Source organism: Haemaphysalis longicornis, unplaced genomic scaffold, assembly GCF_048455015.1.
Source record: "Haemaphysalis longicornis isolate Haplotype H1 unplaced genomic scaffold, Haemaphysalis longicornis Haplotype H1 scaffold_4, whole genome shotgun sequence".
In the NCBI taxonomy this organism is placed as follows: domain Eukaryota; kingdom Metazoa; phylum Arthropoda; class Arachnida; order Ixodida; family Ixodidae; genus Haemaphysalis; species Haemaphysalis longicornis.
In genome coordinates, this window is record NW_027526361.1 from 36,772,122 (window position 1) to 36,790,184 (window position 18,063).

Genomic DNA, 18,063 nt, shown 5'->3' on the forward strand with positions numbered 1-18,063 from the left:
TCATACCGAATGTAGCATGGTCGTCAAAATCCAAAGTAAGTGAATGTTTATTGCCCTTGCCCGACGGTCGTTCTGTGTGATTGTGCCGCCTCACTTCGTTAAAAACGGAACGTCGCATTATTATACTTATTGCGAACTTCCTTTTTTAACGAACGAACACTGAGCGGCTTTCAGGTTGGTTGTATATAAGTATATAAGTTGGTTGCATATAAGTATATAAGTATATAAGTTGGTTGCATGACATTCTTTCAAACAATATTTTTCCAGTACTTTTGCATCTGCTACAAAAGCCAAGGAGGTTTAATATCAGTGACTATTTGCGGCTGTCATGGTCTCGGCTCGCTTATTCTTAGGCCCTGAGTGTATGTATTTCGGCCGCATCATTCCAAGCTGCTCTTCTCCAGCCGTGAAATAGTATCGCTCTGCTGCTAAGGGGGATTGGCATGGACAGCAAAGTTTTCTTCAGCTGCGCGATCGCTAAGGCGACTGATGGATGAAATCACGTTTACAACTCTCCCGTGATGTTGGAAGCTAAAATCGAAGTTAGAAGCAAAACTAATGTCAGCACGTACACTGTGCTATCTCTGGATGTTCGTGTAAATGATTACATTTTAATGAAATTGCCAGTGTGACGTTAGTACGTGACAGTTTTCTGTTAAGCCGCATGCGCATGCATGTTGTTATTTTTGTGCAGTAGTGCAGTAGTCAGTGCAGTAGTGATCATTTATATGTAGCTTCATCTTCATAATAAAATTTCCTTCCAGCATTCCATTTTAACAGGGTCATATACGAAAATAATACCGCCTTCACTCAGAAGCTCAAAGCTATTGGGAGCTGGAGTTACTTTGCATTTAAAGAGCATCAAGATTGGCTTTGAGCGCGCGAATGTCTGCATGGAAATGAATTGACACACTCGAATACGGGATGCGGCTTGCATTGGGACACCCTGCTATCTATTATCATCCGTATGGTTAGCTTAACAGTCTCATCAAAGCACAAGGAACCCATTACAGGATCCACGTCATTGCGACCTATGTAAAGCGAAACATTCGTGTAGAACTGTTGGTTGTATTTCGGCAGCTTGTAAGCGGCAATATCTGCTTCGCTCGGTCGGCCGACCGCACGGTCGTGGGCTGCGTCCATCACCGAATGCTTGTCAAGAAGTGACGACGCGATTTCTCGAGGCTGCTTACGATTTGTGTCCCTGAGGACTGACTGCTACTTTTTGTGACAAGGTCGGAGTTTATTTTCCGAGGTTTGGAGTAAAAGACATAAGAGGAAAGCAACGGCCAAACGCGGAACATTCATCGGCTTAGTATTCGCTGCATTAATTCTCGATGTGCTGATTGAGCGTATATCGGAGCACTTATCGGACGACATGACCTTACTTGCTGCATCTAAATAAACATCCACTTCCCACTGCGCGCACACGCTCGCACACACAAATGCGAGATTGATCAATAAATAATCATGCTTCTTTGAGATGCAGCTCTGGAGATCACACGCTTTGTTTTCTGCCGCTTCTGTCAAAGCCCGGACACGAGGAATGGACGCGGCACGTCTACGCTCCAAACCTCATGGGCCCGCGCGCCAACGCTCCGCCGCTGACGTCACGCACGCTATTGCGCAGGCGCGTGCTGACTGCTTTTCGGATAATGACACCCTAATCAGGGTGGCTTGAGCCTCCTTGTACGTATGCAATTATAAATTTAAAAACAAAACATTGATTACGGTTTAGGCGCTGCTAAAGACATTCCATGATTGAAATTCAAATTATAGATGTTAAGAAGTCCATCTTCTCAAGATCCGCGCGCGCATAACTGATAACTTCTCCAGACCAACTTTCGTGTAATGTTGTATACAACACAATTTCATAGCTAACCAACGCTGCGAAGGGTAAACAATCAACACAATACGAGTTTCGGCACGCCCGCAAGCACGGATGCCATTTGTCCCGTAAACGCCATTGTGGAGACTGTTCACTAATAAGTCGGGACACAGCCCGATCCATTTTAAATGAGGAATGCTCTCGGAGCTCGTCGCGTACGACAGTCACTAACACCCTGGAAATTTCGCGTTGTCCCGGAGAGGTCGACAAATGCCGGCTGACATCACTTTCGTATACATCCAGCGACTATAATTAACGTCCCTGACATGAACTCTGAAACGCTCGTCGGCTTAACACATTACGACGGCAGGGAACGTTTTCCGGTGCTTGGTTGGGTTAGCTAGCACGTTGTGCTTCTGGACGAAGAACGCAGTGCATGAATATGGACGTGCATAACAACACGCTTAGAATGCATGTGTTTGCATGGAAACGCCTGCCACCCGCAGGAATTTGACGGTTCATGCTGTGCTTGGAGCACCTGTTCTGCGCATCTTAACGACACGGCTGTTTTGGCACGTGATTGATATCGGTGGAGTCGTGAAGTAAGCGAGGCATACTGTATAGCACCTGGTAATGAGGACTGTTACACCGGTTATATTTTGACACAAAATGAACAAAAGCCTATTGAACGCGACCGCGTACCATATACCTGAATCAAAACCAAGAAAAATTTTCTGATCAGGTAGGGAAACGAAAACAAAAAAAAAATCTTTCCGAGGATTTTTGTTTAGTCGTAATGTGTTAAGCCTACGAATGTTTCGGGGTTCATGTCAGGGACCTTAATTATAGTCGCTGGTTGCATACGAAAGTGATGTCAACCAGCATTTGTTGACCTCTCCGGGTTAACGCGAAATTTCCAGCGTGTTAGTGACGGTCGTACACGGCGAGCTCCGAGTTTACATTATCCCGACATTTGCGTATGTCGGGAGAATGTTTAATTTCAAAATGCAGTTCTTACTCACAAGCGCGAAATACCAGGCACAAACATACAAACACTCTAGTAGAGTATAAATGTAATAATGATGCGTTTAGATGCTCCTTTTTTTCCGGTTGCCATCCATGAATGGAATATGCTCGACCATCTCACCCCTAACGCTAGGTCGCTACCTGCTTTCGAATCAAAAGTTCGCCTAGCTTGAAAAGATCGCCTAGCTTGTCTTAAGTGCCAGTCCTATTATGTCATCACGATAACCATCACGTACTTGTACTTTGCGTGTGTAATTGTGTATGCAGTACAGAATGTTTAAATTTTTATTCATTTTATTAATTTATCATACCCGCCGCGGTGGCTCAGTGGCTAAGGCGTTGCGCTGCTGAGCACGAGGTCGCGGGTTCGATTCCCGGCCGCGGCGGTCGCTTTTCTGATGGAGGCGAAAAGCAAAAACGCCCGTGTGTACGAGATTTCGGCGCACGTTAAAGATCCCCAGGTGGTCAAAATTAATCCGGAGCCCTCCACTACGGCGCGCCTCATCGCCTGCGTTGCGTCGGCGCGTTAAACCCTACAATCAATCAATCAATCAATCAATTATATTTATCATGAAAAATAACATGTATGAGTGCGAGGTGTAAATATTATGTAAATTGCTTTTCTGCAAAGTGCAAAGTTGCTGTCGCTCATTTCTTTTACGCATAGCTTAATCTTTGGCTTGATAAGTGTTCCTTATATCTGTACATTGTACCCACCTGCTGGGGTCTCAGTGGTGACTGGCAGTATTGTAAACAATTAAAATAAATAAATTAAATTATTACTGAATCCACGTGCAACATTTGCGTATGTCGGGAGTTTTCGCGTGATAATTTTTTTGACAATCCGCCCTCACTTTTCTCTTCCTCTGTTTCCTCCTGTCCTTCCAACGCTGCATCAGCATATATCGTAAACCGAAAGAACATAAGGAATATTGATAGCGCTTAGCTGGCTATGTCGTCCTTCACAGTTTCTCGTAAAACATTACAGCCAATTTTCAAGTTTTTCCCGCTTTTACTGAGAATTTTTACAAGCACAGAAGCCAAGTCAAGCCCATCGGGATCAATATGAGTGTGCGCACGCGAATAAAAAGTCAAAACTTCAAATAGGCAACAAATCAATTGGCACAGCACTAAAATAAAGAGCGGTAGCGAAGCAGGCAATTACGGTTCTCTACCCAACTCTCAGCTCAAAGCACGTAGCGGAGGCCGTCAGATAGCTCCTCCAGCCACCGCGAAGGGCGAGCTAAGACTTCTTGAAGCTTACACGTGTATGTCCTGTCTCCCTACATAAATATATATTTAAATTCTGGCCAGCAACAGTCTGCGCTGCCAGTAAAGTCGTACCGCTTCCGCGATTCACAGGCGGTTCCCGCGAAACGGTGCCTAATTGAACTCGAGTCCTCAACTCGAGCCACCGGCTCGCATTTCAATGAAGCAACACTTCTGGAGTGGGCCGCCGGCTCTCTGCACGCCAGCTCCATTTTGAATGAAGGGCGCCCATTTCAGACCCTCTTCCATTCCTTGCCTCCGTTCTAGACGAAGAGCACTTAGGCGGGCAAACCTTTCGTGCCGTGCCGACGACGTCTGCTGCGGACGCGGCCTCGCGTGACGTGGCTGGGTCCGTGCTCTCAGCTTTCGGGGCTAAAGTATCCACGCAGAGGACTGTACTGCCCCGATTGTATATCCGTGAGGTGGCAATTAAGAGGGATCACTTGAGCAGCGGGAACGCTCAAAATAAAGCAGTTGTGGTAAACATCGTTCCCGGTGTCGTCACTAATTTTCGTCGGTTAACTGATATCAGGGAAGTATATCAAGCCAGTAACCAGCACTTGGTTGCCGTGGACGGTATAATAAAATTTTAGTCGTTTATTCAACTATGCAGAGGTGCAACTAGCGCAAAATGCGACCAAACCTCATTTCTTCATAGAAAGGGCGTTTCTGGCACAAGATATCGCGTTTCGGACCGTCATTACGAGTGTAGGGCAGTTTCATTAAACGAAAGAAGTCTAATGATCTTGCAAGAACGATAATAAGTGCATAATAGCCTTAACTGTGACTCGATAACAGACGATATCTGCTAACAGCACCGGTAGTTTTTCAAGCATCTCACGAAAACGTGCAAGAAGCAGTTCAAAGAATGTTATCAAGGCTCATGACATTCCGCCAGGATTCCACAGACCATTTGTCCACTTTCAAAGAATGGAGGGCAGGTTGAAATATAACCTTTATCGAAGAAAATTTGTTCATGCTCTCCACCCCTCCGTGTGCTCGGACCACGAGGAATAAATTTAATACTACATCCTTCCTACTCGCACTGGAGGCCACAACTATGTACTTTCTCCTTAGTCTAAGCAGCGCCCATGCGACCACACGCCTTTCGTCGTTTGAGACTACGGACTGCCATTTTCGGGGAGACCTATCCACAGGTAGAATGTCTACGTTTAAAAAAACGGTTGTAGTTAAAACAATAATCTCTTATATATAACAGGCCAGACCTATGAGCTTCCTTGATAATACGTTTCATAAACTGCTCCTGAAACTGTACCCCTCTTTATAGCACGCTTATATCTATGCTGTCAGATCCAGGTTGCACTCACAAGGCAATAAAACAATACAAACTTCACAGTGCCCATCAAGAAATAACTCTGTAACTCGAACTTCCCTGCTTGTATTTGCCCTCATTCACCATTTTCCAATCATCACCTACTAACCCAAATTAGACCTTGGTGCCTCCTTTTCTGAAAGGCAAGCATCGCTACAGCTACTACTTTTCGGCTCAATTCCAGATCATTTCAGTCTTATATTTGCTTAGACCACGGTTTTTCGCTTTCTTCAATGAAATTATTGCTACGACGACTATTCTTCAAGCTCCATTTCACGTTTATTTTTCATTCCTGTATTCCTTTATTGCAGTGCTAATCTGTCATAATTATTTCATGCATCTTCAATAATTTGTGGCCGCGCGTAAAAGGTGTGTGTGGAACGTGTAGAAGGACTGACATCCACCTCACGGACGCCGAAAAAATTCTCCAAGCGTTGTTCTCATCATGAATGTACCACCTGGTGAAAATTAATAGGTACCTAACGTAATTTTTTTGCTATGGTCCTCTTATGTTATGGTGTGCAAGCTCACGCATATAAAACACCGTGAGGAAAAGTGACTACATCCGGCGCGTTACATTCAATCATACTGCTGAACATGCCGTCAAAATCGTAGGTTCGATTCGCTGCATTTGTTTCCCTGCATAGGTTGACTGAACTTGCGATTGAATACTTTTTTTATTTTTTTTTTCTTCACCTCTTTGTAACTGGAAGTGCACCTCGTAAGGATAGCTCACTGAGCTTCCAGCACTGATTCTTCGGAGAGGAGGCAGCAGAACGCAACGCTTTCTCACGACCCTGTTTTGTCTGCTTTCTCGCTGGCCAGAGACAAACGATGCCGCCAGTCACATTGCTTCATTTGTCAATATCACGTGCCTCCAGACCACCATCGAAGAAGTAGGACTTTCAATATCACGGGTTCTTTTACGGCCGTGCCTTCATCTCGACTGTATTGTTCCAAATGGGCGCATTTCAAACACTGCAAAAGCAAGCGCACTCCACCCAGCTACGGTATTCTGTAGTTCATCTCTTCCCCCCTATTTCCTGTTTTTTTTCTGCTTCTTTACACCTATATGCCAGCTTTTATGTCTGAGCCTTTTCTATTCTTTGGATGCCTTGCGGCAAAACGGTGCAATAGAGAAATACTTTTGAAGTACCTTACTTTTGGTGAGCTCCTCTATATCGCGCCGGGGAAGTTTTATGCGATCTTCAACAGCGCACACGATTGCGATTGATGCTGTACTTTACCGCGTGGCTGACGTAGTGGGAACCGCAAATGGAAGTTTTTCGCTGGTCATGTGCGCGTACCCTTCTCTACCAGCCAAATTTGGTATATTTGTTTTCTTCAAACAAAAAACTATCCCAACACTAATATCTGAGTGGACACCACACGTGCTTTGTAGATAAAACGCTAAGCGCAAACACGAACAGGAGAAAAGACGGGAAGAACTTAGTTATTCACGCCTTCGGAGAAAGCGACCCCTCCCTGTCTCCTCTCGCTTACGCCAGACGCCCCCTTCAGACCCCAACTATCATCATCATCACCAGACCGCTAACATCATCATCATCATAATAATCATCATCATCACCACCGCCAGTCTATGTTCGCTCCAGGACGAAAGCCCCTCCCATGTACCTCTACCTATTCCTATCGGATGGTGCCCTAGTCCTACGCACAACTTGGACAATCGGGTCCGCCCTTCTGTGGTACTCTAGTGAGCGAAAGAACCTGGAGGCAGCATTACTACGCTTGTACACTCGCCCTCTCTCCGAACAAAAGATTCTGGGCATGTGGGCTGACAACAGGAAACAAAGCCTAGCCGTTAAAGCCCTGCTTATATTTTTTAGTGACTCCTCTCTGGATTCTCGGCTCTAGGTTGCGACAAAATTTAAGACTGCGAAATAATGTATCAGTGTGTTTTTTTTTTTATGGACAAGAATCAAATGCTGAAAAGTGGACTGTAATCATCTGATTCAGCACCCCGTTGTATGTGCGACGTTTATTGGTTTTACTGCTTGTACATTGTCCATTTGTCGATTTCATTGTCATTTCCTATGCATACCTTTCATATTCATTCCTTTCTCTTTTTATCCTCAGTACCCTTCCCCCAGTGGGATGTAGCAGGCCCAAGATCGCTTTCTCAAGCCGACCTCTTCTCCTTTGCAATAAACATTTGCTCTCTCTCTCTCTCTCTCTCTCTCTCTCTCTCTCTCTCTCTCTCTCTCTCTCTCTCTCTCTCTCTCTCTCTCTCTCTCTCTCTCTCTCTCTCTCTCTCTCTCTCTCTCTCTCTCTCTCTCTCTCTCTCTCTCTCTACTTTTTCCTTCTGGTCCCACCTACAGTCCCCTCGAATTTTCAATTCTGGATTATCTTTGACTGAGCCAGATTCCAACTTTAATGATTGTGCTTATTCTTAACTGTAAAGGTGAACGGGGTGAACACCCTTGTTTTTGTGTCCCAATTAAATCAGAGCTAGTGTTTAAGCGAAGATGTGAGCATCACGACACGTTGCAAGATAGTGATTCTATCGGCACGCCTGAAGAATAGAAATGGAAAATCATCGACATTTGGGACTCACTTTTCATGTCCTTCCAGGGAAGTCGGTTAGTGTCCTTCAAGTAGTCAGTGCACGCAGCGGGGTAGAACAGCGGGAGCCATTATGCATCTCCTGAAAAACAAAAGAAAGACAAGCAGTGCTGTTACTCACAGTTCCGCTGTATGACAGGTAGAGTCAAAACTCGATTTAGCGTAACTCGGTGTTGCGAAAGTCCCCAATTAACGAAGATATGCCGATCCCCCCTCCGACGCCGATAGAGCCCAATGCTTTGACTAACTCGAAATAACTAAACCAATACCATGATCTGTTCCGGTTTAATGCCCCTTTTCTCAAAAAAGCCAGCTCAAGAAGTGTTAATTTTTGGTCTATCTTGTAGAGAACGTCTCAAAATTGATTCATGGTGTGCCAAAGATAACATGGCGGAGCACCTTCGTCCCGCTTTTACGGAACTGCGCAGCGCAAAACGGTGGTTGGAATTTTTAATTGAATTCACCAGATGTCGCCAGGGGTTAAAAAAGTTTCGCTCGCACGTCATAGATGGTCCTGGCTCTGTTTACAACTTTAAATGAATGTTAAAAAAAAAAGGTCGACACCAGGTCTAGTGGTAGGTGCATTTGATATGCTGAGGATGTTTGCCGGAGCGCACGAGGATATGGAAGACGCACTGGAGTCTGGACGCGCTACAAACTCATGAGAAATCCGTGCGGCCGTTGATTCAAGGCGCACGCAAGCGAACATCACCGACTTATTTGGTGGGAAATAAATTTGTAGTCCCCCGGGGGTCGTTTTTCTTCAGGTAACAAATTTCGTGGACTCTTTTTATATGCGCCAGCCGAAATTTTATTTTCGGTGCATTTACGTTTCGCAAATACGACTCCGAATAATCTTGATGGATGCCGCTGCAGTATAATCGAATGCACCGAATTAACTGACCACGAGACGCCTACTCGATTGACCGAAGTTCTCGATTTAACGAAATAATTTTCAACTCCCTTAAACTTCGTTAAATCGAGTTTTGACTGTACTTACTTTGCCCACACTCGTGCAGAAACTGTTAATATAAAGCTCTAGACAACGACTCAAGCACCGAGACGCACCCGTGCACCAAAATCCGTTGAGACACAGCGGACGCTTGTGTATCGGGAAGGGAAAGCACATAGAGGGGAAAGAGAGAAGACGTGCTGCGCTTGGAAGGACGATGATTGAAAAAAATATAGTGACGTTTAACTTTGTGAACTAAGGTTGTGCGCAAGACTCATGAGCACTCCTGACAAAAGGCTTTTGGCGGTATTGTTCAGCTCGCGTCCGGCGCTGGCTGCGGTGGGTACCCTACCAACGGTAACCTATCCTTGAATCTGCCGTCTTCTATGATCCACATGGACTTCTCTCAAGAAAGAAAATTGGAGCCACGTAGCTGCGCTTTTAAAGACGATAGTCTTTGTTGGGCTACCTGAATGGGAAAATTTCGGGCTGTCTGTCTGTCTGTCTGTCTGTCTGTCTGTCACTCGATTCAGCCAGCCGGCCAAAGCATCATAGGTGATGCGCAATAGTCTTATACACTCATAGCCAAATCTATACGTCTAAGTCGGGTGTTACTGTTTGTACTTGTCAACATTGTTGAACAAGAACAAGACATTACGCAAATATAATGCAGCAGATCAATGCATGAGTGATATTTGCAGTGTTTCTTTATTTAAAAAAAATTACGGATGCCTCCTTTTTGCGATAGCAAGAAAAATGCTACATCAACTACAAGAACCCTCGCCTGCTGTTGCCCGCGCTACCTGGCGGAATTCAAAAAAATCAAATGGCGACAGCAATGAAAGGTTCCACTAAATGGGTTTCGCGTTCCGCTTGGAACGCTCGTGGAAACGTGGTTCTATAAACGTTGTAGTCGGGTGCCTCTATTCACGACCGTCTCCGCCGTACGGCAGCGCTAACGTCGAGACACCCGACTTGGAGCAGTGCAACGCGGTAAATTTAAATTGTCTTCAGCAAACCTGTAGCGTGGTATCTTGGAATGAACGAGACTGGAGAGGAACAGTATGAGAGGTGAGCGCAAAGAGAAGGGATGCATTTGCTTGCCAGAGGCCCCAGTCGACTATCGTCTTTCTTCGACACTTGCAATGAAAGGAGCAGATACGCGGCAAATTTTTTTGGGTTTTATTTGGGGAGCGTTCGTTTCGACCTTGAGCGGAACGTTTTTTTCCGCCTCCCCCGCTTCTGCTCCCCCGGCGGTCGCTTCCCTCTCTCAGCTCAGAACCGTCCGACGTAATCTCGCCGATTTCACAAACGGGGCACCTGCGCTTGCGAATCAAATAAAACACCATAATCTGACTAACCGCAATGGTTCCCCTTGTATGTACCTCAATGACTGCAATTGAGCGAATCGCTATCTGAGCACTTTATTTTAGGGGCGAAGCCGCTTTGGGGCTTGGGCTGTCGGCGTCTAATGTCGTCGTCGTCGTCTCATGTCGCCGTAGCATCATGTAGTCATGATACCAAAACACCGGTACGCTCGTTTTCCACCGCCTCGCACACAACGTAACGCGTATAAAAATAACACACTGGGACACCCGTTTTCGAACGCCTCGTGCAAGAAAGTTTTATTTCCGTGTTTTCGAACGCCTCGTGCAAGAAAGTTTCATTTCCGTGGGAAAACAGCGTACTAAAAGAGCAACCCGCCGGGAAACTCTTTTTCCAACGCCTCGCGCCAGAACGCTTTGTGCTCCAAAGACACCAGACTTACAGCAAAGTTGTATACCTCTGCCCCCCAACGGTTTCATCCCTGTGGGCAAAAACACCAAGGCGCCACGAATACACTTATACACTGCATGCTTCGCCCCTCCGTAGCTTTCACGTTAGTGGAGATGGCCCGGGATTTTTCGTCCTCACCACAGTAGTTTATTGACTAAGGCTAGCTTTCAGGACACCGAAATAAATGTCACTGAAAACAGGGCGCTAATCAAAGTAAAAAGAACATTGAAGGTGCGAATACGGTAAAAAAGGCACTGATAAGTAAACTGTGTGCACCAGGAACTACGACGAAGAAAAGGGTTTATATTGGAACCACTCCAAGCTGGTCACTAAGAAAAAAACGCAAGCATGTCTGGAGAGCTTCGTGAAAACATTGCAGTGGTTTTTTCTGTTTTATGTAACCCTTCCTAGCGAAGCGAACACAAATAAAAAAAATGGGGGAATTCGAAAGGTCCAACAGAAAACATTTGGAGCCACATTTCGGGTGAAGGGCAATTTCATCCCGCATTCGATTTCCTGGGCGTAGCTTATAGGTTAACAAAGTCATTTTTCAACCTCGAGGTTCGAAAACAAAACAACCTCGTCCCGAATTTATTTTTCTTGCTCCGTGTCTGACTTTTATCCCGTATATTTTTTGACGTTCAGCGACAATCATTCACCTCTATATCAGGCTTGAATCTACTGGGCCTATATGTCCATAGAGGGGCTCGACCGTTTTCCAAGTACTGAGTACCTTCCGTGGTCCAAATGGCTTTTTTTTTATTTCGTAACTTTTCTTGCAAACAGACCAGCCGCCTTCGAACAAAAACCACTTTATAATTTGTGTATTGTAAGGAAAATGAACGAGTCCTTCTATTCTTGCAAAAGTTTTACGTTGCCCGTAAGATTATATACGTTTGCCCTGTTACGCGTCAACTAAATAAAGGCCTCCTATTGCCTGGACACTGTAAAGTCAAAACGAAGACAAAACATAAATCTTACTAACATATCCCAGAACTGTACCTTTGCTGTACCGGGCGCAGCCTATTTTGTTTCCCACAGAACATCCCTCGCAGAACAATGCTGAAATATTGAAAAACTATTTCTTCGTCATACTCGCTTCCTAAAACAGTCCCCAGGATGCAAATTTAATTTTACTCGTAGAATATCGTCCCAAGGTTTTTGAGAAGCGTTATAACGAGCTTGAGGGGTTCTCAACGTCAAGTCGGATACTCGGAATCTGTTAGTCGTACGAATGGGCACATACGTATACTGTGCGAGTTTAATTTTATTTTTTAATTTCTATTTTATTTTATTTTTACTTTTAATTTTATTCACTCGTTGGGTGTGAGACGAATTTCTCCGTATTCCTGCTCTCTTTTTTATCATCCTCAAAAAGGCCTTATTCAAGATCGCCACATTCGGTACGTCATCCTACTCTTAATGCGAAACAGAAGGCTGTCGTCATTCGGTCATTATAACCTTATTTGTGTCCACTACAGGACTAAGGCCGCTTGCGTAAATCAATGGCAGGCTTCGGCTAAATACTGTGCCAGGGTAGCCGGATCTTGCTTTGGTGAGATAGTGCTTTTTGTTTCCCAGGAAGCATCCACGGTATAGTTGAAGCTATGTTTCTTTTGTTTTTGTTCATCGTTTTGGAAAAACAAGAATGGCGGCCTTCTCAAATCTATACTGAAGTCTGTTCTTTATGGGGTGCAGTATGATAGGAGGGTGAGCATTTTCCGCTTTTCCCGTATGCCCAATTTTTCGCACCTTTTCCAGCAGACTGTTGCGCTTAATTACGTTTGGTCTAAGGAGTTTTGCTCGGCCTATGTTACTGTACGCGAACTTCTCCCGCGGTTCCGCTTTAATGTACCTTGGGTGCGCACTAGATATGGCGAACGCCTTCGCATTCACTATGTCCCCTCGCTTCTAAACACTTTACCGGATGAAGTCTTTTCGTTAAGCAGTCGTAAACAAATGAAGTTTGTACTGTTTGATTTGTATGACTAATCTCGTCGAGAAGTGAATTGTATCCATCACGGCAAACTTTTATGTATGAGCGTTGTCAGCTGCCGGGAACTGCCCCACAAGCCTCCTGTGGCTAGGCTCGCATGTGTATTTTGTATTTGGTTATAATAAAGCATTATTATTATCTAGTTTTATCGGGCCAGTCAGCTTTAATTATCTGGCCGTACTAGCGAACGATATACAAATACCCGACACAAGCGATGAAAGCTCTTTTAATATATCGATTAGAGTACGAGATGCGAATGCCAGAGAGAGGCACGTGTACAAGAGTGTCAAAAACAGGAGCACAGGGATTCTTAAAAGATGGCGGTAACCTTGTTTAAATCCCTCTTGTCTGTACTCAAAATCCCCTCCACAATCCTTACATATCCAATGGGAAGCGGATAAATTGGCCTCTATAGCCAATCTCCACCGACCCCCAACCAACGGCGACATCTAGCCAGGAGAAGTCGAAAGCGGAGTTAACGGCTCATAATAAGCAGCCAATTCGTCCGCAAGGTACACAAATATAAAACACCGGTGATGGGTGAACCCCTCCCTCATCGATTTTGGCCCAAAGCATGGCATTGAAGAGTTTCCATTGCTCTCCTTAAGAAGATGGAACGGATAACGTTATTATAGAGCGGGATACCCCTGACGATCTTCTCGTTCAATTATGAATTTCCAAAGAAACTAAGGTCAGCCCGGGCAGACCATATGTAGGTGATCAATGCCCGCAGTTCTTAACTTTATTTAATTTATCCTGAAAAGTACATGGAATAGTTTGGCGAAAAGCTGTATATGACCGTTTGACGGTGACCAGAAAAGCTCACAGGACAGCGGTAAGAAGACTTAAAATGTTCGCACAATCGAGTGCGGGCGCGCAGTACTTAGACACACAAAATTTAAAATTCCATTTGGGGACTTCTAGCGGCATAACAAGGGCCAGGAGATACGGCGTGGTAAATGGCTACGGATTAATTATTCCACGCCTGAACGCGAGCCAAATCTCGCACAAGCACGTGCTTTCTTTTCTTACCTTCGACAGAACAATAGCCACTGCGGTCCCACCCCAGAACTTGAACGTGCGCCCAAGAAATTATACCTTCCTTTCGCGCACACAACTTCGCAAGCCGATCAATGCGAGACTTCTACCTCCGATTTGGCCCAGTTGGAAACAAATTATTTTCGTGTGCGGGAGTGGAGCCTGCAGGCATACATACAGAAGCGCACCAATTTTCGTTGTACAAAGACATCCAGGCTTGAGTTCGATTCGTTCTTCATCTTGATGAGATCGGAGAGAGGGGGGAACAATCTGGGAGTAAAGCTTCGCGAATGGCGAAGTCGACTCAGCCAGGCGTCAGCGTCAGGCGCCGTCCGAAATAGATGTCACGCCCGCGGAAGTTCACGGAACCACGAACATGTCAGGCGCAGCCCGCAGGGGAAGGAGAGAGAGAGAGAGAGAGAGAGAGAGAGATATATATATATATATATATATATATATATATATATATATATAGAGAGAGAGAGAGAGAGAGAGAGAGAGAGATGGCAGCACGGGGTATTAGCCGCAGAAGAGGTAACACGTGGCCGAAGGGCCCTGTGTCGCTTTGCTCTGTTCCTGTCTCCCCAGTCTTGACGTTCGCCGTGTACGTTATATGCGCGCGTTCCTTTTCCTGGACAGTTATTTTGCCTTACGACTGTGACAAGAAAGTGAAAGATGTCGAAAAAGGCGTTAGCTTCGCGGGGGCAAAAAGGAAGGAGTGTCAATCTGAGCGCAGTGCCGGCAGACAGCACCCATGAACGGATCGGATATATAGTTGTATTTCGGCGCTAGAAAAGACAGCGCCATTATTTGCGCATACGTTTGAGCAAGTGTATTATAGTTATCTTCGGAAAGACACATAAACGAAACGTGTGCAATATCACTGCTATTGGTTTTTGTACATTTCAATCTTCATTCATGACACCGTTGCCAAGTCTGGATGATGATAAAGCACATTCCTTCCCTGTTCCATCGTCGTTTTTTACCCAACCATGTCACGTCGATGTTGCTTCTCCTCTCATGTCAAATATCAAATTTTCCGCACCTAAACCACACCTGTGCTTTGAGGTGCGCCCTAATAAAGGGCTACGGTTAATTTAAAGTTGCACCTCGTCTAATTCGGGCCGAAGTTGAGATATATGCCAGAACAGCTCAAGTCGTGGCGAAAGCGTGGCATGAAATGTTTACTGTCACCTCAAAAAGCTAGCGCACTTATAACGAAACATTTTTCTTTTGATACGACGATAGCGTGATCCGGGTTTATTAAGCACTTTCTGCTGCACTCTCCGCTTATGCTTTTCTGTCGTGCAACACGTTATTCCGCATTGCGGCAACGGAAGCTTCGTCTACTGTTTTGAGTCGGCTGGTACTTCCCATGTACGCAATCCGCCCGCCTATGATTCCCATTTGCGACGTGAAGAAAGAGGCATAAGCACTTGCTTCGCTCGTCATATGCCGTGGTTGTAGACAGAGGCCTTTACATTCTTATCATGAGCAACATGTCGCGACTCCGATTCTCGGCCGCTGCGAACATAATTCTGACGGACGCAATGTGCAAGATGCAAAATGAAAATGGCAATATCGCGTGCTAAGCAATTCTTTTTTTTTTTTCGGCTTCCCGGTGCTCTAAATGTCGTCAACCACTTCTTACGGATATCACGCGTTTTCGACGATGCTACCCCGAAACTTTCTTTACAGCGAAGCTATTTGACGTACCTGGGCCGGAATCTTTCATTGACGGAAACGAAACTCATTCAAAGGTCATCCCTCAACACCCCGAAGACAGGATTGGGATTGTGATGGCATTACGTAACGGAGACAGATAGATCATAAACGCTGCTCAATCGATTCTCAATCGATTCATATTACGGACGTCACTAGTCCATCATGTCTTTACTCCATGATGGACTAGTGACGTCCATCATGATGGACTAGTCCATCATGTCTAAAGCTTTACTCAAGCTTTACAGATCTGGGAAGTAACAAGACATAGCCTACCCCTTTCGTACTCCGACATAGGGAGACGGATACACTACCAAGCGAGCGCCTCCCACACCACTTCTCAAGTATCCACCTGCTTACACCACGGTGTACAGAACAACACACGATGCTCAATCCTTTGTCTCGGCACCAAATCCAGCCCTACGTACAATCCAACCCTATCCAATCCAATCCAACCGTACACTCAGGAACACGACCAAGGGTGCTGTCCTTGCTCCTTACTCTTTCGCGCACACTTATCCCAGTTTTTATTACCCCCCAAAACGTCGTTATTAACTACGATAGTCTTCCTTGGGCTACTTAAACGCAGAAATTTTGGTCTGTCTGTCTGTCTGTCTGTCTGTCTGTCTGTCTGTCTGTCTGTCTGTCTGTCCGTCTGTGTATGTTCATGCTTGTAAACATTGTTGGTCAAGAACAAACATTACGAAAACATGAGGCAAAAAATCGTTACATAAGTGAAATTTAATTCCCTTATAAAAAAATCATGGGTGCCGGATTTTTGCACTAGCAAATTCTACATCCACCGCAGAAAAAAAAAAATTCACTCCGTCACCTGCAGTCGCCCGCGCCACAATAGCTTCTGGCGGCATTTTCAGAAATCAAACGGCAACAGTTACGAAATGTTCCACTAGATAGGTTCCACATTCCGCTCGGAACGCACGTGGAGAAGGGCAACGTGGTTCTATAAACGTTGAAGTAGGGCGCCTCGATTCCCGCGCGTCTCCGCCGTATGGCAGCGCTGGCATCAAGGCACCCGGCCTGGCGCAGTAGAACGCGGTAAATTTAAATTGACTTGAGCAAACCTCGAGCGCGTTTACCTTGAGAGGCGCGCTACGGGAGAGGAACAGCATGAGAGGTCAGCGGGAAAGCGAAGAGAGGCGTTTATTTGCAAATGTCGACGAAAGACTCCCATCTTTCGTCGACATTCGCAGCGAGAAAAGCAGATACGCGACCACTTTTTTTTTTTTTTTTAGTTTGAAGTAAGCATTTTTTCATCTCAACATTTACGTAAATTCGACTTTGCTCTTTATAGGGTGTTTATCGGAGGGTTTCTAACTCAACTATACACCGGGTTAAGACAGTGGAAGGGAGAAAGGGCATACATTAAAGACGAAAAAAGAACAATATAATGTAAGCTCTCTTTGAAAGAAATGACTCCTATAAAGAATGCCAAAGAAATTAGCTCCCTCCGACTTTTAAGGAAGCCGCTTCTTGCACACGTCAACAATCTATAAGGATGAACCCTCTTAATACCGTCTGCGACGTGCCGATTCATTTTCTATAGCGCCTAATTCGCGTTTTCGTTCATCTCGAACAGCAAGAACACCCGCTAACGCAGCAAGCCCAAACCCACAGTTCGCATCAGCAAAAAACTCCGCCCGCTCACATTTCCATCGCGCCATTTCATTTAACGCCAATACTCTTGTTTATATAACGAGGGAGAAAGAAAACATGCAAACGAATGAGCGCACGGCCACCCGTGATCGGTAAACAAGCCCAGCAAAGTAAAAGCGCCTCTCGGCGAAGGCCTACTCTCGCTGATTATTTTCCTAAGCCTAAAATTTCTTCCCCAAACTAAAAGGGTATTAATAATTCGCCCGCGCGCACACGCACACACACACACGCACCCACACATGCCCCGTCGCGCTTCTCTTTTCGCAGCCTGCACTTTCCAGATAACGCTGGCCGAAAGCGAGCTCGGCTACACGGGCTTTTTTATCGTTCGGAGCACATTCTGTTCTGGCCGTATGTGAAGCGGTGGCTTTAAATTACGCGCCTTTTGTGAGCGCTGGAAGTGAAACGGAGGAAATAACGTCAAAGATTAGAAGAAAGGGAGCGGTGTATATATACGGACTCCTCGCCGTGCGCACGTTGAACAAATTCTATTCAGCCCTTGTGCGCGTTCGTCGAATCGTGTTTCTTTCCTTCTGGGGAGAAAATTTTGCGAAATTTCATTTTGATCTTGCGTTTCGTTCACCCAAGGGCGCTGATTCAGAAACGAACTTGGTTGTACCACATTTAGCTGCTTCAATTAGGAGAATGAATCCCCCGCGTCTCATAATTGGAGACCGGTGTTGAGCCTTGTTTTTCTGTAGCTTTTGGCGTGTAGTTAGTTGTTCAGGTTGAGAAGAAAGAAAAGTTGAGCACGTCAGCTTTCTAGGTAGTTTACGCTCCGGCTTTTTATCTTCCAAACAGTGCAGACCCTTTTCGAGCCAAAATTAGACCAATATAGCCGCTTTCGCGGCTGGTGGTAAGTGCAA

General features: G+C 45.4%; 1 protein-coding gene across 1 annotated transcript in view; it reads right to left on the bottom strand.

Annotated features, from left to right (window-relative positions):
* LOC144178506 (kin of IRRE-like protein 2) overlaps positions 1-18,063 on the bottom strand; it is a 166,288-nt gene that overhangs the window by 72,654 nt on the left and 75,571 nt on the right. The window contains exon 2 of the mRNA XM_077706421.1: positions 8,032-8,121. Coding sequence (XP_077562547.1) covers positions 8,032-8,038 — 7 coding nt within the window. The 5' untranslated portion in view covers positions 8,039-8,121. The remainder of the gene's footprint in view (positions 1-8,031; positions 8,122-18,063) is intronic.